This window comes from Chrysemys picta, chromosome 24 (genome assembly GCF_011386835.1).
Source record: "Chrysemys picta bellii isolate R12L10 chromosome 24, ASM1138683v2, whole genome shotgun sequence".
Lineage (NCBI taxonomy): Eukaryota > Metazoa > Chordata > Testudines > Emydidae > Chrysemys > Chrysemys picta.
Genome location: NC_088814.1, coordinates 16,517,420 through 16,543,400, shown reverse-complemented (window position 1 = coordinate 16,543,400; position 25,981 = coordinate 16,517,420). Strand labels below are relative to the sequence as shown.

At 43.3% G+C, this 25,981-nt stretch overlaps 1 protein-coding gene across 4 annotated transcripts in view; it reads right to left on the bottom strand.

Moving 5' to 3' along the window:
• Positions 1–25,981, bottom strand: part of MYO1D (myosin ID) — a 360,936-nt gene that overhangs the window by 54,206 nt on the left and 280,749 nt on the right. The window contains exon 22 of one of the 4 annotated variants that reach the window (XM_065577935.1): positions 14,740–14,830. The exons of 2 other annotated variants lie outside the window; for them this stretch is intronic. In XM_065577935.1, coding sequence (XP_065434007.1) covers positions 14,755–14,830 — 76 coding nt within the window. In that variant the 3' untranslated portion in view covers positions 14,740–14,754. Of the gene's footprint in view, positions 1–14,739; positions 14,831–15,112; positions 15,207–25,981 lie in introns of those variants that run through there. One more of the 4 variants, XM_065577934.1, reaches the window with a different exon arrangement.

Genomic DNA, 25,981 nt, shown 5'->3' with positions numbered 1-25,981 from the left:
TTCTATGCAATCTGAAGATCCTGTCATCTCTCACTGCAGCTGCATGTGCTGAGGGGGAGTTTTTGGAGCACTGAGTAATTTCCATGTTAAGGTTTCTCTTTCGTGCAATGTACTGAAGCTCATATTCTAAAAATAAGAAAATAACTGTGCTGCTACCAACCCAAGAGAAAAACAGACTAGAAACATATACAATCCTCCCTCCCCCTTCCTACTGAGCTGCAGTAAATCTATATCAACATTCGGAGCCTGGAGACAGGGTGGTGGTTACTCCATCCCTTCACTTCTGCTGAAGCCTTCATCCAAACACGATATTATTTATAAATGGCTCCTTCTGCTCTGACTGCTACCTTGGTGGGGCTGCAGCAGCAGCAGCTCATCCACTTTCATGTTTTCCTTTGGAACTCAGTAATGAACTCATTATATCACCAACTTGGTGTGACAGGAAGTCATTCAGATGCTGATGCTGTTGCCATGGAAACCATTCCTCTGCTCAGGAGATCCTTTCTGCCTCAGGAGTGCAATGGCTCCATAATTACTGTCATCCCAAATCACATGTAGAGAAGCTGCAGCTCCATGCATGCACCATCCAGAGGCTGGCATACAAAGGAACTCCATTTTTGCTTTCAAAGGGACAATCCCTTGTTGTGTCAGTATTTTTAACTAATACTTTCAACTCCAACCCATCCCCTTCCTAATCCTTTTATACTGGCTGTTTTCCAGGTTTCCTAGAAAGTCTGAAACAAAAGATGCTTCTTGGATTTATAACAAGGATGCTCTCAAAGGTTTAACATTCCTTCTGCCCTCTGTTTTTAAAAGGCACTGTCCAGGTGCTCCCAAAGGACGCTCAGCTTCTAGTGGCTTTGACCAAAACCTAATTCTTATCCTGCCGTCTATCTTGAAAGGCAAACCATTTGCTGTCTGAGGCAATAACTCTAATCTGACCTACTAGAGTGCTGAATGTGACATTTGGAAGATGTGTTCCCTTCCTGAGGTTTCACTAGCATTAATTAACTTGTGTCATATGCATAGACCTCCAGCCCAAAATGGGTAAAAGTGGGGATTTACACCATTACATATTAAGATTATTAAAATTTAAACTAAAATATGAGTTCACACTCTGAAGGCTTAAACTCACTTAGTGTATGGTAATTGAAATAGAGTCCATTTAATTCACTGATGAATGAGGTAGAATGTATCAATACAGCTGCTGGTAGAGATGCAATGTTTACATATAGAGGATAAATTCTACAATGTTTAGATTAAAAATTGCACTGAGTTAACTTGATACTGGGTAGCTTCATAATCTAACTTCTATCTGCCACATAGTGATAGTGCTAATCTAATGCTAGAAATAAAACCCTACAGTCCAAAATATTGACACATTCATTTCCTACTGAAGAAGAGTAAGTCCTGCATACCAGTTCTGACAATTAGTTTTAACTGGCTGCATTGGAATGCATATAAAGAGGTAACCAGTGTAACGCTGTCATGCTGAGATACAGATCATATCTAGTTATGAATACTAATAACATTCAAGTGAATGTCAGAATTGTAACTGGAGATGTCCGGTATGGTTATAATACAGGGATAGTATAAACTGGTCCCAGGCACAGCAGGTAAATTAAAACTGTCATGAGAAGGAAGTGAAACATTTGCATGAGCTGAACATTTTAGGGTTTAACTAGTGAGGGGATGAAACTGCACCGAGCCACCCCCCTCCCCCACTCCTACTTCTTCTGTACCAATGAAACACACTCTGCTGTATCGTTTCTATTCATGTCCAAAGCCATCTTGGCTCAGTCATGAGAGAGGTGTCTTTTCTTCACAAGTGTCATTTCTGACACATGCCATTACAGAATGTACACGATGACACAGTTCTCTCAATACGTTTAGTGCCACGAAAAGAATCAGGAGGTTAAGACAAAGACGCCAGGGAGTCAGAATTTTAACTTATTTCCTGCACTACTGTCAGCCAGTAACTCCTGCCTCTGCCAAGCCTCCAAGATTCAATTGACAAGGTGTGTAGCAAAACTAAAGGCTGGGGATGTAGAAGTTGTCGGTAGCCTGAAAGACATACAGGCAATTTGTCAGAGATTTCTCTTTAGTGGTACATTGTAAAATCGTATGATAACAATTTAAAAATGCTTGCTGATAACAGCCTTTCCTATACCGAGTGCCTGGACTGAAAGGAAAGCCTCTGACACACTGCAGAACGACTCTCATTGACTGACACTGTCTCTGCAGAACCAGTATTGGCATTGTTTAGGGCACTCCTTCCCCAAGCACATATAAGGCCAAACTAGTGAAGAACTGCTCACAGTGCATGCAACAGTACTGCAAAGCACCAGTCAAGTCTCTTTTGCTGTCACTGGCTATTCTCCTGGGACTCATCTAGTTTACCCTGATACACTTGCCTCTCATACTCCCTCCCAGTTCGCAGAAGATACTCTTAAGAAAATGAAGGTTTCAGGTGGTGTTAAAATCGGCGGGTTCATTCTAAATTCAACCCCACACCCTATATCTGATGGTATTCCAGCAATAGCTCACTGTTTACTATTCAAAATGCCCATGACATCTTCCATACTTCAAGGTGCAACAGCAGCTGAATGGCAAGAGTGGAGAGAAGTTAGTGCTTCTATTCTCAGTTTCTGTAAATTGTGTACCACAGAGACTCTCACACCACTTGACTGAATCAGCTATTCAAGATGAAAAAGGCATCTCCTGGGTGCTCCAATTCAGAACCCTGCTCACTGGAATGAAACCTACAGCTGTCAATTACAATTACTTCTGATTTATTTGTCCTTCACATGAGTTCTCCCGAGCCACGGCTTCTCTTTGACAGATTTCACGTCACTAAACTCTCTTCTATACTGCTGAAAGTACCCAAAGGTTTCAGGATGTTACAATCTCTCAGGATCTAGACATGAAGCTCGCTTACGAACCACTGATTCTGTTTTCTCCAGACAATGATTTTCCACTCATTTGGAAGGAAAGATTCTTTTCCTCCAACTTCCACTCTGTTTTGTCATACAGTGTTGTCAAGCTAAACACCACATTATTACAAGTAAATTACTGAATACAGTTGGTAAATTGGTCATATCTAGTGTGTGTATCTTTACTGTATCCAACTGCCTTGGTCACAAGGGTGGGACAGAGAGAAAAGGAAGGACTGGGAAATTGGTAGGAAATGACAAATCCAAAAAATAATTTAAAGGGCGATATTATGCTCACTGGTTTAAGACATTAACCTATTTCTTTTGAACACTGTGAGATGCTACATCAATCATTAGATCACTGACAAGCCTCACCCACAGCCTCTAAACGGATGCCACAAGAGATGAAGTTCTGGAGAAGTTCACCTCTGATGGAAAGGTCAGCCACAAGCGAGTTGGTCATTTGTGTCACAGTCTCCCCAACCTACAGTGGCTAATCAAAGCAAAATTCATATCAAACACTTTCTTTCATGGTTTCATTCCCTGTCCTTCATATTCATTCACTCTCCTTGCAGATAACAACCCTACAGATTTAACTCATAGAAAACAAAGTTATAATCTTTCCCATCTGATTACTTGCAATACCAGATTAAAATACAATTACAGATAATTCCCAATTATTTCCAACAAACGTAAGTGAATCTGACTGCTCATAAAAATTAAAACCAGATATTACTGTCTAAAGCAAGGCACGCCGTCAGCAAAGCAGTCAGTCCTATACTGCACCAAGCCTGTGTATCAATTCTGGAAAGAAATGGGGGGGCAGGGGGGAAGCTCCTCTAGTTGTAGCTGTGCAGTGTGAAAAAGCACCGATAGGAAACAAAGCTGACAACAAAACTCATTTTAATGTATGACCTAAATCCTATCTGAACCCAGGAATCCAGGAACCCTTTACCACCTCTTAGGACTCTACTTTAGATTTCTTCTTATAGAAAGAAATAGAAGCGCCCTATTAGTAGAATTCATCCCCTTGTCTGGGCAAAACAAGGTCGCTCCACTAGAGGCAGGATCAGATATTAAAGCTAATACTATACTGTAACTTAGCCAGAGAATAGGAAGTGGAAAGTGATCTTTAAATTGAGCACAGTCAGTAACTATACTAGTTCTCTGGGACCAGGTGAAGTGGAAGTTTAACATTCATACATTTTGCATTAGTGCATTGCAGGTTACCAACCTCTGATGTCAAACGGCTAACATGTCAATGAGGCTCTGGGAGCAAGAAGAATATAGGGAGAATGCATGCAGAATGACAAGCCTTTTGGCCTTTCCACTTGGTTTGCAAAGGAAAGCTCTTTTATTTCCTCCTTCTGAAATCATTATGTGAGCGCTTCTCCACCGCAGGATAAACATTAAGTCAGCACTTGCTATTGTATTGTCATCACATACCCCCACCTGTGGTTTGAAAATAGCCAACAAACCTCTTCACAGTCAGCTGTACGGCTGAGAGTGACGCCCCCTGCTGACGTGAAAGAGAAGAAAGATGCTTGCTTCAGCCGAGACAGGGTTAGCAATCAACCTCAGTTCCATTCATAGCGAGAATGCCCAGGAAGCTGGGGAAAGAAGGCAGCTGCACAATGGGTGCCACACTGGGATGCTGCTTTCGCCCTCTTCATTTTTATGCTCCCACTAGCTCCTCCCTCACTATCCTTTTTGTTTAAAGATGTATCTGTTCCCCTCTTAAATACACTCCCTGCACGTTGCTTAGGGTAATAAAAGAACATAATTTGGGACTTTCTGCCTTATGCATATTGTGAGATATTCCAGCTGAGTAACTACTGGTCTGTCGCATCTTAGCCGCATTTAACATGCGCGATTTCAGCTTTACACGATTGGCAAAAACAAAAAAAATCCCAAATTGCCTACACACAAATTTATACCAATTTAATTAAACCCTTTTAGCTAAACCAGTGCAAATACCCAAGTGGCCAGATCTACACTTTTGTGTAGATAAACTTTTGCTAACATAGGTATTTTAGTCAGGGGTGAGATGAGTTATGATTTGTGACTGATTAAGTTGTGCTGGCAAAAGACCCTAATATAGTGGCAGCTACAGTAGGAGTGTTTTGCTAGTATAATATACCAGTGTATCTGAGCATAGACCTGTCCTGAGTGAGATTTATTTCAGATGAGTTTTACCCTGTTACTGATCAATTTAACTAAACTGAAATAAGCCACTCTTACACTGAAATAAGTGAGTGCACGACAGATGTTTAAACAGGTTACAACTAAATAGTTTTAAAATCACACCTGTAGTTAAGCTAGTGCAACTCTCCACATAGAAAAACATTTACACTATCTAGGTACTTGATATGGCATCATCACCACAATATGTGACTCCTCAGCTCCACAAACTTCTCTTCATTTCCACTACCATCTACAAAGCATATGCCCAGTTCCCCAAAACTGGTCAAAAGCAAAACCTTAGCTCAAACCTCAGTAAGGTTTAGATACTTTATCAAACACACTTCTAAAATGGAAGTATTTCTATAAAAAAAATATTCGGAGGTCAGAGTTAAGTTAGTGCATTGTGTGATTTTGACTAATTGGATGTGTGCATATGGTGAACTTCAGCAGGTCAACAGAAGGCTGGGTGAATGGGTGAGGAAAAACAGTGCGTTAGAGTACATGGGCAGGGAGGTTGGCAAGGGGCTGGAGGTTGGCAGCAAAGCCGGGCAGTAGGGCTGAGTAGCTGAGGTTTGTACCAGGGACTGTCTGGGGAAGGGCCGGAGCAGGCATTGTATAAGGGAAAGGAAGAGCAAAAATCTGTGTTCTGTTAGCCTCAGTGGCTAAAAATAAAAGTTTTGGCTAAGAAACCCAATAACTTAAGTGTACTTGATTTTTTAACCTGCTCAGTTACACTCTGCTGGCATTTGATAAAGGCTGAGCCACAGAGCGAAATCTGGAGTTTGTCACTTTTGATATTGAGATACCATAGGGACCTGAAAAATATCAGAAGCTTTGAGAAAATGTAAAAAGGAACAATTGAAAATCATTTAGAATTCTGCACCTATGACTAAGGTGATTGACAGTTACCTAGAAAATCAGTGTGCCCTCTGAAACAGCTCATTTTTGAGAAGGGTGTGTAGATGAGAAGGTTACTCATTTTGTGCAGTAACTGAGGTTCTTTGAGATGAGTGTCCCTGTGGGTGCTGCACTCCAGATGTTGGTGTGTCCCTGCGCCTTCGCTCAGAGAATTTTACAGCAGTGCCTGTATGGGTCGTGCATGCACGGTGCCTGCTTCACGCGCCACTGGCGGTTGAAGTATCGCCTCTGTGACCCGGACTCCTTAGTTCCTTCTCTATTGCAGAGTCTGAATCAAGCTCTGAAGTAGAGGGGAGAGACACTCATCTTGAAGAACCTCAGTTACTGCACAAGGTGAGTAACCTTCTCTTCTTCTTCGAGAGATGTCCCTGTGGGTGACTGTAAAGCAGTGCCCTCTTAGGATGGTAGGGGATTCGGAGTTGGTAAGATAACTGTGGATAGTACCACTCGGCCAAGCCGGGTATCTGCTTTAGGGCCTTGCGTAATAGCATAATGTCTGGCAAAGGTGTGTTCGGAGGCCCAGGTGGCGGCCTTGCCTATGTCTATCAAGGGAACGTTGTTTAGGAATGCTGTGGATGTTGATATAGATCTGGTTGAGTGTGTCCCGGTTGTTGATGGGGGCTGGGTGCCTTTTTATTGGTAGCATAGGCGAATTGGTAGCATAGGTGAATCTAAATGGATATCCAGATATCCATTTAGAGAGTCTCTGAGTGCATATGGATGTACCCCTGGATCGTTCTGCTATGGATACAAAGAGTTTTGGAGAAGTTTGACATGGCTTGGTTCTGTTCAGGTAAAAAGCCTGTGCTCTTCTATCATCCAGGGTGTGCATCATAGCTTCGAGCAAGTTCGCATGCAGTTAGGGAACAAAGTCAGAAGCTGTATCAGTTCATTAATGTGAAATGATGAATGCACATTGGGTAGAAATTTTGGATGGGTACGTAGCATAACTTTATCCTTAAAAAAGATCATATATGGTGGGTCTGCCATAAGCGCCCCTATTTCTCCCACATGTCTGGTTGACATGATAGCTACTAGAAATGACACCTTCATGGACAGGTGCAATAAGGAGCAGGTTGCTAGAGGTTTGAAAGGTTTCCGAGCAAGGGTCGTTAGCACCAGATTCAAGTCCCAAGGTACAGGGGTGGTATGAGGTCCGGGTAGAGAGATTGTATGTCCTTGAGGAATCATTTGGTGATTGGGTGGGCAAAGACTGTAGTGTTGTTAATCTTTCGATGAAAAGGAGTGATGGCTGACAGGTGTACTTTCAGTAAGCTGATGGAAAGGCCCGATTGTTTTAGTTCTAAGCGGTAGTCTAGGACCAGTGGGAGAGGTGTAGGCGTTGCATCAGTTTGTTTGGCGATGCACCATGTTGTAAATCTCCTCCACTTATACAGATAGGTGCTACAAGTACAGGGGGTCCCTGGTATACGTCTCCTACTTATCCATTATTTCGCATATCCATCGCTCATCAATAGGGGAACGTGTTCTGATTCACGTTGGTCCCAATTCGCATATCCGTCCTTTGCAACTTACAGTACAGTGCTGCAAACGGACATACAGTACATTACTGTAAATGTTCCAATCCCCTGATCGCCGCTCCCTGGCTGTCGGGAGGGAGCCCGCACCCCAATCCCCCCTTAAAAACCTCTAAGGATGGAGATTCCACTACTTCCCTAGGGAACCAATTCCAGTGCTTCACCACCCTCTTAGTGAAATAGTTTCTCCTAATATCCAACCTAGACCTCCCCACTGCAACTTGAGACCATTGCACCTGAGTTGCGCTGCCACTGGCACTGATGAGAGCAATTTCGTCGGTGACTGTTTTTTGCTGGTCTGCTCTCTTTGGGATGAGGAGGATGACTGTTTCGTGGCAGGTCCGTTGGATTTTGGGGACCTCAGTGGTGAAGGAACTGGTGACCTGTGCCGGGAAGCAGGTTCTTGTCCTGGATCAGAGGCTGGTCTCAAGACTTCTCCATTAAAATGAGCTTAAGCCTCAGGTCCCTGTCCCTTTGTGTCCTAGCTTTCAATTTGCTGCAATGGTCACATTTCTGGGGAACATGGGATTCACTGAGACTGTGGACACATTGAGTGTGTCCGTCAGACACTGGCATTGCCTCTCTGCACATAGTGCATCACTTAAAGCCTGGTGGGGACCTGGCATTATCACTGCACTCAACTACGGAGTAAATCAGATTTTTTTTTTTTTAACAGGAACTAAGCTAAAAAATGAAATCTAACTACTAGAAAGACTACTAAAGCTAACTATGTAACTTATCTGAGTAAAACTACAGATTTTTACAGGACTGGAAAGCTACATCTCAGACCAGAGACAGTTGAGAAGGAACTGAGGGGTCCGGGTCATGCACGCGATACTTCAACCGCCAATGGAGCGTGAGGAAGGCACCACGCGTGCACGACCTGTACGGGCACTGCTGCAAAACTCTCCGAGTGAAGATGCAGGGGTGCACCACCACCTGGAGTGGAGCACCCACACGGACATTCATCTCAAAGAAGAATTTCATGTTTGAAGTATTAACTCTGCTTTAAATGGAAATATCAATGTAACCTTCAAAGGGGTGGCCGTGTTAGTCTGGATGCAGCCGAAGAAGTGGGTAGTCACCCACAAAAGCTCATTCTTCTGTAGGTCTGTTAGTCTAGGAGGTGCCACTGGACTCTTGGCTGCTTTTACAATGTAACCTTAACTCAGGAGCCACTAGAGCTCCTCCATAACACAGACAGTTTAAGCTCAATGACTTACATATAGAGAAACCTAAAGGCAATAAATTCCCTTTTCCTCTAAACATTCTAGTTCAGACAGATTCCCTATTAGACATTTATTCTCAAGAATTTATTTGAACTTTGCAGTAAAAATTCTCTCTAAGCTAAAATTTGGCTAAGTTCCTAAACCCAGACTAAACCAGTTAATTTACTGCTATCATTTTAATTACATGGCCAGGATGGGGGACCCAAGAAGGAAGGCAATATGTCAGGGGAAGACTTCCCCTGAACAGAAACATCAGTTAGAAACCTGTTTCAGAGGCAGACAGTTTTTATATAGATCTCCCGTTTAGGAAGCCATCCAAAAAAAATCTAGGTCAGCGTTTGGCCACACCGCTGCCCTAGTTTCACACCCTGTACTTAGCTATGATTACTAATATGCTACAAAGTGAGTATACTGCTATTAGCTACAACATACAAGTGAGATTCTAAACTGACACATGACGCTATATTAGCACAGAATCAAACAGTCCTATATGATACATAGGTGTATTTAAGTCTGCCAGTGTCCCAGGGAGTTAGATTTTACAAATAGTCAGTGATCCGAAACTGTCCTATGTGCTGCATCTGCTGGACCTTGAGGGACTTAGGTGTGTGCATTAGAATGTAAATTTCCTCACGTCTGTGGGGCCAATTAAGACCCATAATATTAAAGGAATGTTTGGCAGTCTTGCTATTTTCCTGTTAATATAACTATGAACAAAAAATCTACCCTAGCTTGCAACAGATGATTTAGTGGATAAAACACTAAACTGGGGCTCATAAGACCTGGGTTCAATTCCTGATTCAGCCACAGACCTTCCTACACCTCACAATGTTGTGAGGCTCATGGCTTGTCTATACTTGAAATGCTGTTGCAGCTGCACCATTATAGCGCTTCAGTGTAGACCAGGGGTAGGCAACCTATGGCACGCGTGCCGAAGGCGGCACACGAGCTGATTTTCAGTGGCACTCACACTGCCCGGGTCCTGGCCACCGGTCCAGGGCGCTCTGCATTTTAATTTAATTTTAAATGAAGCTTCTTAAACATTTTAAAAACCTTATTTACTTTACATACAACAATAGTGTAGTTCATATAATATAGACTTATAGAGAGAGACCTTCTAAAAACATTAAAATATATCACTGGTACGTGAAACCTTAAATTAGAGTGAATAAATGAAGACTCGGCACACCACTTCTGAAAGGTTGCTGACCCCTGGTGTAGACACTACCTACGCCAATGGAAGGGGTGTTTAGGTTCTTATACCACACCTGTCACCATGGCATCTGAGCACCCTGTAAAGTATTATTCCCATTTCACAGACTGGGAAATGGTGGCAGGGAGAGGGAAAGCCAGTGAATGGTAGCACTGGTTGCTTTACATATGCTCACTGGCACAGCTGCCCTGCTGCTACATGGCAGAGTTGTGCTCTTAATTGCTGCACATTTCCTGTCCTCTCACAAGACCTTTAAGAGACAGCCAGGATTCCCAGCCAATGTTGTGACACTAAGCAGGAGAGTGCTAGCCACAATACCACAGCTTTGGGACAAGGGTTCGTTTTAAAACCCTTTTTTTGTACGAAGTTAGTCCAATAAAAGATATTCCCTCACTCACCTTGAGCTAGCACAATCTAACACCTTCAAAAGCTCTGGTCGCGACAAGGCAAGCAGCACGTCAGCATGTGCTAAGTTGGTTGAATTAAAGCATAAGGGGAAGACTTGTCTTGACTTTTAGAGGGTGTTAGATCAAGCTAGCTAATGTGACCTAACACCATCCAAAGCCAGCAGTGCACATCTCTGTTCTTTCAAAATATGCCAGGTGATCTTTAATCTCTGCAGATCCTAGAAGCCCTCTGATTTTAGAAGATCTCATCTGAATGACCTACACGTGCAGTACACTGCATGGCGTTCCAAAGGATGTAGGGTTGAATTAATCTTACTGGGACATGAATCTGTGGTTCCAGGGCGTCTTGGTGTTTCACAACTGACGACTATCATGCACACTCTCACCCTAAAATTGGCACAGGACTAGCAAGGCAAAAGGGAACATGTGACAGCTTGGTGACTCAATCTTTTGCTGACTGTGACTTTTTCCTTTTCCAGTTGTTAGTGAGAGGAAGTGACATTGCTGAGGCTCAGTGTCAGTGAAGCTCAGTTCCTATTATCAGGGCTGATTACTGCAGCATCAAACTCACATGTAACTGGAAAGTTTGCACCAATTCAGGGTGGCTGAGTTCATCTACTGCTCCTAAATGGATATTAAAGGTCTTTTCCTTCCGGTATGGGAGGAGTCAGGTCAACTCTTCCAATATGGTCTATGCAAAGACATTCTGGGAAAACACTTGAAATAACATATCCCCAAAGCTTCTCTCTAGAACAAAAACAAAGCACAAGGAGGGGCTGGATGGCTCAGGGGACTGATCTAGGTTAGCTGCCTGCAGCTAGAGGGGTCAAACCTGGTCCAACTTGATGGTGACTGTTGTCATCATTGGTGATGGCTTTGGGGCTATTGCGAAATGAAGAGGTGGTGTCAGTCTGGTTCCTAGTGGACAGGTATTCACAGCTCGAGTCTTCATAACTAGCATCTAATTGGCCACCTCAGGAAAATTTCCAGGATTGAGGTGACCACAGTGACCGAACTAAACTCTTGTTCCAGGGAGAAGTCGCCTTAGGTCAGGACTGATGCACATGGACAATGAGTTGTGTGGGGGAAACTTTCATTGCTTCTGGCTAGTCTGTACCAGATATACTGTTCTAATCACCAGGGCCGTCAATCTAACACCTTTTATGAACACTACATTCACTCAAAGTGATCTATACATACACACGTTAACATGTTTTCATTTTTGAGGCACATAGGAAGCAAGTTTATCCTGATGGCCCCACACCCAGAAGGAGGTACAAGGCACTGGAGCCATTTCCAAAAACTCCCCTTACATGCTTTAGAATCATAGAATATCAGGGTTGGAAGAGACCTTAGGAGGTCATCTGGTCCAATCCCCTCCTCATAGCAGGACCAACCCCAACTAAATCATCCCAGCCAGGGCTTTGTCAAGCTGGGCCTTAAAAACCTCTAAGGATGTAGATTCCACCACCTCCCTAGGGAACTCTTTAAGAGAGATCCATAGCAGACAATACACAGCTGTAATGTCATCTATGTTATAACCAAAATCCATCTTGCTAATGACCACCAGCATAAGTAGTGCCATTCAGTTCTACAAAGAGATTAATGTGGTAAATAAAACTGAAGTGGCTTCCTTTACGTAGCATTGATTCTTGTCTGTACTGTATGTTTGTAAAGGATGCTTAATCTAGTCCAGCGCAAATTCACTCACAAGGACATAGGTCTGTGCAGTCTAAATGCCAATATCCTGCACCATAATCTGACAAAATGGTGCCGAACATGCATTTATGTAGAGACTTCCCTTCCTTTATAAGGAAGGATAATTTGTTGCTGTGAAACACTGTGGAGAGATAATTTCACCTCCTGTCACACTTTGTAGATGCCACATCAATACTGCTCCAGGGAAATACAATAACATAGTATATGCCAAGCTCCCATGGGACTTGGAAACTTGCATTCGCTCCTGGACTCTACTAACCTGGCGGTGGCACTCTGACTCCTATGACAGCTAATGCAATATCTGCATTATAGAGACAACTAATCATGTATAATCTCTTCCCACCCATTGATTTCCTATAGCACGCAACATCCACAGGCAGTGGCAGAATGGGAAGCTTTTCCAAGGAGCCACGTCACCTCCCCATTGAATCAGCAGCGTGCAACACCAATGGTATTAAATTGTTTTCACATTTATGCTTTCCCTGCCAACTTCTCCTCAGGGCTTTGTGGGAAACAAATTACCTACAGTAGGCTCCATTTTAAGCTGGTGCCCAAGTCAGAAAGTGAATATGCTTCCCTAGATGCTATCCAGTGGTTTCACTAATATATTAAAACTAATTAGTTGAGTTACAGAATATACAGTTTGCCCCCTTTGTTTTGGCCCCATTTTCCTCCATTGTTCCCGAAGCTTCCAGCTAGTCAATAAAAGGAACATCTTGTCATCCAGGGTGCAGTAAACTGCAGCAATGCAGAGCTACTTGTGGGAGGGATGGGAAAAGTTGCCCTATTGCAGGGGTGGGTAAACTATGGCCTGCAGGCCGCATCCGACCCGTCAGACGTTTTAATCCGGCCCTCGAGCTACTGCCAGGGAGCCAGGTCTGGGGCTTGCCCCGCTCTGCAGGGCTCCTCGAAGCAGCGGCATGTCCCCACTCCGGCTCCTATGCATAGGGACAGCCCAGGGGGCTCCGCATGTTGCCCCCACCCTAAGCGCTGCCCCTGCAGCTCCCATTGGCAGGGAACCGCGGCCAATGGGAGCTGCAGGGGCGGCAGCACATGTAGAGCTGCCTGGCCGCGCCTCCGCGTAGGAGCCGGAGGGGGAACATGCCACTGCTTCCGGGAGCTGTTTGAGATAAGCGCCGTCTGGAGCCTGCATCCCTGACCTCCTCCTGACCCCCCTCTGCCCTAATCCCCCCCGCCCTCCAAACCCCTCGATCCCAGCCCAGAGCACCCTCCTACACTCCAAACCCCTCATCCCCAACCCCACCCCAGAACTCGCACCCCCATCCGGAGTCTTCACCCCCTCCCGCAACCCAACCCCAATTTTGTGAGCATTCATGGCCCGCCATACAATTTCCATACACAGATGTGGCACTTGGGCCAAAAAGTTTGCCCACCCCTGCCCTATTGCCATGGGTGCCAGGTTTGTATAATTTTTGGTGGTGCCCAGAACAGGTCCAAGCAGGGTCCCTTTGGGGGGCCCTGCGCTTCAGTGGGATGCAGGGTCCAGGGTGGCCTGGAGGGTTAGCGGGGGGCCTGGCGCCGGCAGCAGCGAGCGACTCGGCCCCAGCCCGCCCAGCCGCTCCCCCAGCTCCTGCCGTCGCTCGAGGGTGGAAGCTGGAGAAGCGGGGGTTTGGGGGGAAGGGTGGAGGCCGAGCAGGGGCTGGGGCTTGGGGAATGGGTGGAAGGGGGGTGGGGTGGAGCATGGGCGGGAAGAAGCAGGAATTGGGGGAAGGGGTGGAGTGTGGGGTGGAGCGGAGGGGGCTAGGGCCAGGTCGCTCACTGCTGCCAGTGCCAGGCCCCCTGCTAGCCCCCCAGGCCACCTTGAACCCTGCATCCCCCTGAGGTGTGGGCCCCCCCCCCAAAGCACAGGGCCCAGGGCGGTTGCCCTGGTCTGTCTTATGGATGGGATAACTCTGAAAATATAAGCCCAAACATTGGTGGAGCCGGGCCCACGTTCCTGAATGTTGGTGGAACACGGGCACCACAGGCCCATATAACTCACTGCCTATGCCTATTGCCAGACACATTTGAAGGTGGGGGGAGAACTGAAATTTCTACCACGAAGGGCTTGCTAAAAAACTAGAAACTATCTGGGGTAGTCGTTGGTGTTATTTTTATTGCATGCGTGTTTAAGCCTCAATAACTGTAGAATTTTTCGTTACCAAGAGATGGAGAACCCAAATGGTGATTCTTCTACTTATTTTATTTTTTAAACATCTGTTTAGAAACTCTATGTTTTGATTACTGCTTTGGGAATTGTGACGGGCATAATAATAAACAATTTATTCTTTATAGAACTCAATTTATGGAAAGTAAAATTCTACAGTCACTGAAGAAATAGGAATGTTTTATGTATAATTTCTTGATGAGAAATTGCTGTTTTTGTGGTAGGCCAAGTAACTGAACTACGTTGAGGAATTTTATGCAGATGTTTATAGTACCCTGTTGATACCTTTTATTTAATTTATTTATTTATTTTGAAGACCTCGCCCATTTATTCAAAAATAAGACATTCCAGTATTGGTGATGACAATCCAAACGAATGCACTGTTTATCCACTTTGATAAGTGTACACATGCCCAGATGGTGGAAGCATGTATAGAATTATTTCCTTCACTGCGCCTGTCCACTTTGCTCCTGAATGTAGGCAATCAAATGACAGGAGAATTCTGCTCTCTTCTGAGTGAATCTGCCCAATGAGAAATTAGTTTTCTTATAGGAGGCAGAAATGGAGAGAAGAAACATGAGCAACCTGCATTTCACATGCGTTGATTGCCACAGGGGAGCTGAATTTTTGACCTACCACCCTTGACCGGATCCTTTTATACAGCCCTGTTTTCTTACGAACAGAAGACACCACAGTATCTTTACAACCAGCTCCTCCTGAAGCGTGTTCAGAAAAATTATAATGACCAGAAACATCCTGGGTCTCAGTCATTATTGCTCTGCTAACTGGTTAGACGCTGGAAGTCTTGTATTCTGCAGCTCAAAAGATTAAGACATTGTGAGATTTAACTGCATCTTCTGAAGCACCAACACTGTCTGTATTCACAATACAAAGGCGTCTGAGCAGTGAGACAAAAAGCACAGAATGAGCTATCACAGCTAAAAAAGCCTAAACGATTTAATCAAAAATAAAACATTTCTGATGTTCATAAACTATTGCTAAACAAACGAGGTCCATGGTTTGTGTTCATTATTCTGCTAACAATCCCTCAGACCACCAGCCGGTATTATCACGCACACATTAAAAGAGGATGAGGAAAGAGGATTTTAAGTAGGTCACCAGTATATATAATCACAGCAGCTCTTTTTTGCTGTTTTTGTTTGCTGGCAGCCACTGAATTTCTTATCTGAAAGGAATGCTAGTGCTGGAAAAAAACGCAGAGTGTATATAAAGCAAGGTAGGCAGCAAATTCGAAGTGAGACCTGCTCTGTAAACCACTACCTTCTATAGCCAAACCTTTTACCCTTGACAGCCATCACAGCCAACATCAGCTTGCTAATAAGTGTTATCCCAGAAGTGGTATTAGGGTTTTAGAAGCCCACACAGAACACCTAATTTGGCTTTGAATATATGCTGCTGGACCAGCTATTTTGGGATCGTCTTCTTCATATGCCTAATGTAGATGTAGAGCAACTACATTACATAGTTAGCACTGAGGGCTGATGTGGGGGAAAACAGAGGGGACGTGGGGTTACCCCAGGGTAGTTTAGTGAGAGAGACCAATCCCCTGAATAGCTGGTGTAGCGTTTGAATTTAACAAGTCTGGAGCAAAGGCCTCTTCCATTTGCAGTCCTTCCCTCCATCCCACCCCTTCACGTTCTTGCCCCCAGGCCCCCCTTCAATTCAAGGGAAATCAACAATCATGAGGACATTCTTCCCATACGCCTCCTGCCTATGTCTCTGTCCACTGGGGTCCTCTCTCGTAGTCTCACCTCTTCCCACTCATTCCCTTTGAAAAACCATCTATCTGCACCCCCAGGCTCTGATGTTCGCCCTGTCAGCTGTGTGTAAACAAGGGGGTAGATTCCTGAGGATGTGGAATGGCTGGGGAGCAGTTAGGGTTGCCCCTGGTTGCCTCCTCCCTATTGTCACCATCTCCTAGCTGCTCTCTGTTCTTGCCGCGGTAAGAAACAGAGCCACTGCCAGCAGCAGGGAGAACAGTGAACAGGAATAGGACAGGCAATGTCAGGGAAGGACAAAGATTCAAAGCAGGAAGAATAGCTTCAGTGTGGCCAAAGGGCCAACTCACAGCAAAAAAAGACAACTCTAGCAGAATGAGGAAGACAGCTAGGCAAGGCTGCATCTGACAGGTGTAGTAAAAACTCACTCATTTCTGGATGGGACTGTTGTTCACACTTTATACAAAATATGTTTATACACACAATTTTACAATGAAGTCCTCATCTACCAACATTTTTTCCCACCTGCCCCTACAGAATACATTCAGAAGGTCTCTCCAGTGTGGAGTCTTGCTATATTCAAGTGGTCTGTAGGAGGGTTTAACGATACACTGTGTACACACAGGAAAGGCATTCATGTATCATACATTTATTATATATAGTCCCCTTCCCACCAAAAATAGTGTCAGTACTTTACATTTTCAAGGTTACTACAATAAAGCTGGGACCACAGACAGTCTGTACATGCTGCCACAGGCACAGATGGAAAGCCCTGAGAGTACATTATGCTGTGGAACAAGTGCAGCTGCAGACCCCACTTTTTTCTGCCTCACGCTACCTGCTGTGTATAAATGTGCCCAGCACTAGTGGTGCTTAACCTTGAGAGTTATCATTTGGATTGGCATCAACATTTGACTAAGGAAATCTCTTGCTCTCCTCATCTCTTGAAAGAAAAAACTTTCAGAGAGCAAGGTCAGGGGAAAATACAAGCAGCACTTCACTTTGGCTTAAGCCAGCTTCACGTACTTAGCTGTTCGTAGTCACAGATGTTCAACACAGGATAGGATTGTGGTCAGACAGACGGAGTGGACTGCTTTGAGTTCTACAATTTTCACTGGTGCTTTACAACACATATTCAAGTCCTCCTTTACGGAAAGCAGAGGAGGAGGCAAGGTCTAGTGGTGTGAGGACAGGAATGTGAGCCAGGAACCCCGGAGTGCTATTACCAGCTTTCACGGGGACTTTGGACAAGACAGTGGGGTCAGATATTTGAGTGCGCTCTGCTCTCATTTAGGGACCTAAATAAAAGGTCAGATTTCCAAGAGTGCTCAGCTCTCTGTAGCTCCCATTTGATGGGCTCTTTTGAAAAACCAGTTCCCACTATGGGTGCTGAGCACTGACTGGCCCCTAGGCTCTGTATACCTCAATTTTCCCATCAGTGAAAACAGAATTACCCCTTATGGACTTTACAGGTGTAGTAGGTGTTGATGTAATTTGAAGATGGAAAGCGCTGTATAATGGCTGTTACTTGGGCAACGTATTTTTCTGCATTCAATTTTGTCATATAAATCAGATTCCTCTGCCAATGCTGGAATCACACAGTGAACTCCTGAAATATATGGTTCAATTCATATTAACTGGCTATAATGAAAGAGCACCATCATTAGCTCACCACATGTTGGTTCAAGTTTGAGATGTAGAGGAGGTTGAAAAGCTATGGAGGTGAAGCATGTCATATTGGTTGTAGGTTATATGGGTGCAATGACTTCAGAGTGTATGGTTGTTATACAAACTACTTATCAAAGACAACCAACGTCATTTTAAGACAATGGTTTGTTGTTAAGACTGGTCTCTCAAAAGTGCAGGAATGCCAACTACATAAGAGTTTGCAGACGCCTTGATTGAGGTGCCATGAAAGGGCAGATTGGCATAGCTGCCTGAAGAATATTGATAGGCCATGTCAGAACAGCTGGAAAAAACAAGTTGCAATGCCATTCATCTTTGGCTAGCTGGCAAGCCAAGTGTCTAAGCCACTGACTGGAGCATTACATAAAGAGGCAGTTATGTCATGTTATGTTAGACACTTCTTGAAAAAGAATTCACAGTAGTGCATTTTTGGGTTGTAATCATTTATTTCCTCCCAAGAGAAGCAGCCCATGGGCGGTAAGTTCAGAAGTTAATATACGGCTCCCTGTATAGGCACTGACTCCAGGGCTGGAGATACAGGCACCAATTTTCCAATGTACCAGGGGTTGTTCACGGCTCAACCCCTGGCTCTGCCCCAGGCCCTGCCCCCACTCTACCCGTTACTGACCCCTCCCCGGAGCCTGCTGTGCCCTTGCTCCTTCCCCTCCCCCCAGAGCCTCCTGCATGCCACAAAACAGCTGATCAGGAGGTGTGGGGACGGAGGGGGAGGCGCTGATCAGGGGAGCTGGCGGTGGGTGGGAGGTACTGGGAGTGGGGTGGAGGAGCTGATGGGGGGCTGCTGACGTATTACTGTGGCTCTTTGGCAACGTATATTGGTAAATTCTGGCTCCTTCTCAGGCTCAAGTTGGCCACCCCTGACTTAATGCCGCAGCACTCCAATTTTAAAAATACGGATAACACTTGCCTACATCAAAGGGCTTATGAAGATTAATGTATGTAAGGCTGTATGTAAGTGCTAAGTACCAGGACCTAAGAACTCCCAAGATGCCAGCAGAAGGGCTAGAAATAGAACTGTACAGGGAATTGAATGTGAGTGATGGAAGAGTGTCTTAAATACTGCACATCACTCAGGAGGAACATCCAAAAATCTCCACATCACTCTCACCTGGTATTGGCTTGTCCAGGAACAGTCACATGGTTGGCAGTCAGTGGGGAGTTTATAAAGCAGGTATTTCCAGTTCTTAATTGAAGAGAAGGTAGGAGAGACCCGCCTAAACAAGACCTTGTCCTGAGATCTACTATATAAAATGTGAGCGTTTACTCACACTAAATGCAGTAGCAGTATTGAGGAACCAGCCTTCAGTACCAAGATAATACGCTGTAGACAGTTTTAGTCAGATTGCTGGCTACAAATTGTAAAATGGGGATTTCCACAACAAGAACACAATGTTGCTTCCCTTCTCTTGGTTTGCGTTAACCTTCTAAGATATACAGCGCAGTGAAACTTCCTATACAGTAGTTCATTACTCATAGGTAGTAGCTGTGCTTCAGACAGTGGTAAATAGCTCAAATCATACTCTCCCTAAGTAAAATGAAGGGGTTTTCCAAATTACAGAAGAATATCTACAGTAATGTTTTAAAAAGACCTGCTCAGATGAGAGAACCAAAAGGGGAAAGAAATGAGTGAGCTCCTGTCCATATACTCAGCAATTGCTCTCTAATACTTTGAGTAGTAATGATCAAGGGCTAGCGTAGTTTTCTCTGGGATTAGTGACTTGCTTGGAGAATAGAGGGACTAAAATGAAGCCAACACACATTGACCCAAACTATGAGAGGACATTGGGATTACACTTTTATTTAATACCAAAAACACTTACCTAAAACAATGTTACATTATTGTAAAAAGTTATGGTAGGATGAGGCACTCCACCGGAGAAATACTAGAACAGTAGAGACAACATCGCCCCCAGGCTCAGACACTCTGCTGAGGAGCCCAGCAGAAGAACTTAAGAGGTAACATAGCAGAGCCAACAGTGGTTCAGTCTGCAAGCACTCACAGGAGGGATTTTCAAAAGCAAATGATACAGCAGCTCCCTTAGATTCTTTTGAAAATTCCTCCCTGCATAAGTAAAACAGCTTCTCATTTGAGATGATGGTTCTATTTCATGCTTGTGAAAAAATATAAAAAACAAAATGCACTTTTCTGCAACACGGATTTAATCTTTTGATGTTGGCAAGCCCTCCCCAATCTTCCCAAACCCAGTTCTAGACAACACATTCCAGTAGCTCTTCCATTGCAGTAAGTTGTCTTAGAGACGTGCTCTACTTCTTAGAGAAGTAACAGTCCCTCTGAGCATTATATAAAGGTTGTAATTATACACTTTGCCCTAAATTTTCTCAAATGCCTAGTGAGTTTGGTTTCCCAACTTGAGACATTTTGAAGGGATCTGATATCCAGAAGCTGAGAACCCAGCTGCTGAAAAATCAGGACTCTTCAGGGCATCTCAAATTGTGCTCTCCCCTCCCCCCCAAATCAAGGCATCCAAAATCACTGGTCACTTTCAGAAAGCATAGGCTTTCATGCTCAAGGAGAAACTAAATGTTGCACAGCACATCAGCAGGAACTACTATAAACTAGGGCTGTCGATAAATCGCAGTTAACTAGCGCGATTAACTCAAAAAAATTAATTGCAGTTTTAACTGCACTGTTAAACAATAGAATATCAATTGAAATTGATTAAATATTTTGGATGTTTTGCTACATTTTAATATATATTGTATTCTGTGTTGTAACTGAAATCAAAGTGTATATTATTTTTGATTAAATATTTGCACTGTAAAAGAAACAAAAGAAATAGTATTTTTCAATTCACCTCATGCAAGTACTGTAGTGCAATCTGTGTGGTGAAAGTGCAACTTAAAAATGAAGATTTTTATTTATTTGTTACATAACTGCCCTCAAAAACAGAACAATGTAAAACTTCAGAGCCTACAAGCCCACTCAGTCCTACTTCTTGTTCAGCCAATCGCTAAGACAAACAAGGAGATAATGCTGGCCTCTTCTTATTTACAATGTCACCAGAAAGCGAGAACAGGCATTTGCATGACACTGTTGTAGCCGGCATCACAAGATATTTACATGCCAGATGTGCTGAAGATTCATATATCCCTTCATGCTTTGGTCACCATTCCAGAGGACATGTTTCCATGCTGAATACACTCATTAAAAAAAAATGCGTTAATTAAATTAGTGACTGAACTCCTTGGGGGAGAACTGTACGTCTCCTGCTCTGGTTTACCCGTATTCTGGCATATATTTCATGTTATAGCAGTCTCGGTTGATGACCCAACACATGCTGTTCATTTGAAGAACACTTTCACTGCAGATCTGACAAAACACAAAGAAGGTACTAATGTGAGATTTCGAAAGACAGCTATAGCACTCAACCAAAGGTTTCAGAATCTGAAGTGCCTTCCAAAATCTGAGAGCGTGGTGGAGCATGAAGTGTGGAGCATGCTTTCAAAAAAGTCTTAAAAGAGCAACACTCCGATGAGAAAACTACAGAACCTGAACCATCAAAAAAGAAAATCAACCTTCTGCTGGTGGCATCTGACTCAGATGATGAAAATGAACATGCGTCGATCCACATTGCTTTGAACTGTTATTAAGCAGAACTCGTCATCCATCAGCATGGACACATGTCCCCTGGAACGGTGGTTGAAGCATGAAGGGATATATGAATCTTTAGCGCATCTGGCATATAAATATCTTGCGATGCTGGCTACAACAGTGCCATGAGGACACCTGTTCTCATTTTCAGGTGACATTGTAAACAAGAAGCGGGCAGCATTATCTCCTGCAAATGTAAACAAACTTGTTTGTCTGAGCGATGGCTGAACAAGAAGTAGGACTGAGTAGACTTGTAGGCTCAACCAAAGGTTTCAGAATCTGAAGTGCCTTCCAAAATCTGAGAGTGTGGTGGAGCATGAAGTGTGGAGCATGCTTTCAAAAGTCTTAAAAGAGCAACACTCCGATGAGAAAACTACAGAACCTGAACCATCAAAAAAGAAAATCAACCTTCTGCTGGTGGCATCTGACTCAGATGATGAAAATGAACATGCGTCGGTCCACATTGCTTTGAACTGTTATTAAGCAGAACTCGTCATCCATCAGCATGGAGACATGTCCCCTGGAACAGTGGTTGAAGCATGAAGGGATATATGAATCTTTAGCGCATCTGGCATATAAATATCTTGCGATGCTGGCTACAACAGTGCCATGAGGACACCTGTTCTCATTTTCAGGTGACATTGTAAATAAGAAGTGGGCAGCATTATCTCCTGCAAATGTAAACAAACTTGTTTGTCTGAGCGATGGCTGAACAAGAAGTAGGACTGAGTAGACTTGTAGGCTCTAAAGATTTACATTGTTACATTTTTTAACACAGTTATTTTTTGTACATAATTCTACATTTGTAAGTTCAACTTTCATGATAAAGAGATTGCACTACAGTATTTGTATTAGGTGAACTGAAAAATACTATTTCTTTTGTTTTTTTACAGTGCAAGTACTTGTAATCAAAAATAAATATAAAGTGAGCACTGTACACTTTGTATTCCGTGTTGTCATTGAAATAAATATATTTGAAAATATAGAAAACATCCAAAAATATTTAAATAAATAGTACTCTATTATTGTTTAACAGTGCAATTAATCGCACAATTAATTTTTTTAATCGCTTGACAGCCCTACTATAAACTAAAGAAGGAAACAGCTGACAGATCAAGCAGAAGGAATGAAGGAGAAGCAAATTCCTCTGTTTGGCTAGGACATCACTGTAAGTGTCTTTCTTGGGGGGCTGTCAGAAGTCTTTTACAAAGCTATCACTCGGGTTCAAGCAGGATACAACTACTTGTGATCTAGTTTGTGCCATCACCTCTGAATTCCCACTCGCTTCTATTTTACAAGCACTTAACTGAAAAAGGAGAGTATTAGGAAGCCAATATATTAGGTTCACTCCTCAAATATAAAACTGTACAGGCTTTTTTTTCTAGCAAACATGCTTTTTTTAAACACAAGATTAAAAACTTCAGTATAGGTTTTACACAGAATTTAAAGTTTATCTTGCTTAAGAAATAAAAAACAAAAGTATCAATATTAAAAAAAAGCTCCTAACAATAGCTTCTGTAGCCAACGATTTTAGTTCCTTATCCATTTATTGAGTGATGTTATGATTAATCAATGTTATATTACATATATTTATTGTATGTTAATTACAGTTAATTTGTAGGATTATAAAAGTATAAGATTGATCAGTATTTAGAGGAACCAAGTATTAGACATGAGTAAGACAAGCTGAAATGCAAGAACCCATAGGCTGAGGCCTGCAAGACTTTAGCTTAGCTATTTTAGGCCTTGGAGACAAGAAATGATGACTTAAGCCAATGACCGAGAAATAACCCAATGCCCTGAGATTATGGGAAAAGAGATTCCAAATGGTAATACTGTGCAAAATTACCCAGAAGATTAATATTAGATCATAAAAATACTCTAAAGGCACATCTATCTCAGACATGCATCTTAACCACAGGGTACAGGTGCACCAATGCTAATGAGATCAAAGGGAGCTTACACAGCCCATAGAAAATTGGGGTCCCCCTAAGTTTCTGGAGGACAGACCAATAAGAGAAAAGAAGGCTGACACTTTTATGAAGATGCGCAGAATGTAGGTATAGACAGAATCACATTATAAAAAAGGGATGGCCAGAATGGGGAAAATTGAGCTCCCTATGGGAGACTCCAGCAGGAACCATCCCTCTACTGATGATCAAGCCAGGAGAGACCCATCAGACCCTAACACTACTGTTGAGGATGTGAGTATAACTATATTTGTAACTTGTGCATAGGTCTGTATAGAACTTCTATATGCTTGGGTAATCATAACTTTAATTGTAACTTTAATAACACTTATAAAATAGACTAGACTTTGTACTGGTACATGTATGTGTGGTCACTACCCTTGGTCTTTATGTGTTCCTAAAGACTAACTCTGAAGCAAGTAGCAGAGGTGACTTTACTGTGTTAAACTTGAAACTGTAGCCACCAGAGCCTACCCCATGGTGGTGTAATACCATATTACGAAATTCACTTTAAATAAAAGGCTACAGTTCCTAAATCCATATTTAGGCATCTGAGTGAGTGACAGGATCCTGACTTCAGTGGGAACTGCTGGGTGCTCACGGTTTAGGTATTTAGGTGCCTAACAAAGGTCTTGTGGCTTTAATTTTTCAAAGGTGACTAGTGATTTTTCGGAGATCTTACTGTATTAAGTTTATGTATCATTGTGGGCCAGAGATTGTATGTAATTCCATGGGGGAGGGGGACCACAGCCCTCCAGGAATTATGACCACTGGGGGGTAATTAGGCAAATTCACTCAGGTTGTAACACCACTAAAGAGGTACCGCCGCCTGGTGAGAGGCTCACATCTACTGGATTCTCCAGAGACCAACAGTCAAAGAAAGGACTTTTGAATAAGTAGCCTGAGTTTAAACGGACTCTGGGCCTTCTTTCTGGTGCAGCAAACGGATAGGACCTTCTGTCCAAGGGGGGTGGGGGGAGGAATTCTTTCTGGGAAAGGCTGGAAGGACTTTGGCCTACAGAGTGATGGGTGCCTGTTTTGAGCTGGGCTATTAACTTGTAAATCCAGAAAAACCCTTTGGTGGGGTCTGAAGGACTGACTTCTGCCAGAGCCCCTGCTGGAGTTGTGTATATGGGTGGGGTGATCTCTGGTAAGCTTATTAGCATGCATACAGATTCTCTTGTTTTTAATGTTTTCTCTGTAATGCTTTCATCTTAAGAATAAATGTGCTTGCTTATAAAGGGCTGTATAGCAACTCATAACTGCTGGCAATTAGATTGTTCATGGCCCTTGAAGAGTAAGCCAAGCACTAATGCTGGTCTGGTTAGACACTCTGGCTTGCTGGGAATAACACTGTGTGGGCCCGGAACTGTGCAGGGTGTGATGGGAGAGGGATGTGGTTGTCTGCACAAGAGAAGTGACAGCTGAGGAGCTGGGAGCCTAGTGAAGTTGGCCTGAACTGTGACACTAACAAAGAACTTGTGGCCTTAATTTTTCAGAGGGTGACTAGTGATTCTGGGGACCCAATCTGAGAAGCTTTAATAGGATTCAATTTTTGTAAGGTGGGCACTGGGAACGTTCTGAACAGGCCCTTTAGGGTGTCTCAAAGCTAGGCACCCAAAAATCACTCATCAATGCTGAAAATGAAAGCCTCAGAAGCATAACTTTGGGTAACTATTTTTGAAAAAATGAAATAAGCTGGCAGCAAAACCTGCACAGATATGAACTAGAGGAAAGCAAATGTACAAGATGTTTATTAGTTTTATTAAAGCTGAATAAGCTGGAAACCCAGAGTTTTATAGTATTTGTACTTTTTCATAGTATCCACTGTTCTCCCATTAGAATCATGTAAAGAGTAATAGGAATCCCAAGAAAATACCTCCCAGAGTTTTTCCAATACCAGGAAATTTCAACAGGAAGCTTGAAACAGTGGAAAAGTATCCAGGCTTAGTAGGCTGGGTGCTCCTATGATTTTATTGTAGAGCCTCACCCCATTAAAAAGTGAAAATCTTGTTGAGAAGTTTTTGTTGTTGCCTTTTTAAAAAGTGCATCTTGTTTCATATTTAACAAATTGCTCTTAAAATAGGAAATGTAGGGTCAGGAGACACTGAAGAGTTGAAACTTGTGTTTGCAAATGGACTGCTGGTCCATATGCTTCAGGAACAGGGTCCAATTAAGGTCTTTTTATTGGAAATTATAAGGAGACTTAGGATAGGAATCCTATACAATGTGTGTCATTATAAACAAAGAGGTGAACACATCACCTTGTTATACTAATACTGAGCACTACTTATAAAGTACTTTTCATCTTCAAAAGCCTTGCAAATATTAACTCATTAATCCTCAACCATTCAGACCAGTTAGTATCATTTCCATTTTAAAGACAGGTCAATTGCAGCACAGAGATTCAGGGCTAATCTACACTGGCAACATTAAAGCGCTGCTGTGGCAGCGCTTTTACATGGCTTGTGTAGTTGCGGCAGAGGGCTGGGAGAGAGCTCTCCCAGCGCTCTAAAAGACCCACCTCCATGAGGGGCGTAGCTCCCAGTGCTCGTGCACTGTCGACACTGGTGCTCTACGGTGCTGAAACTTGCTGTGCTTGGGGCTGTGAGTGTTTTTTCACACCCCTGAGCAAGAAAGTTGCAGT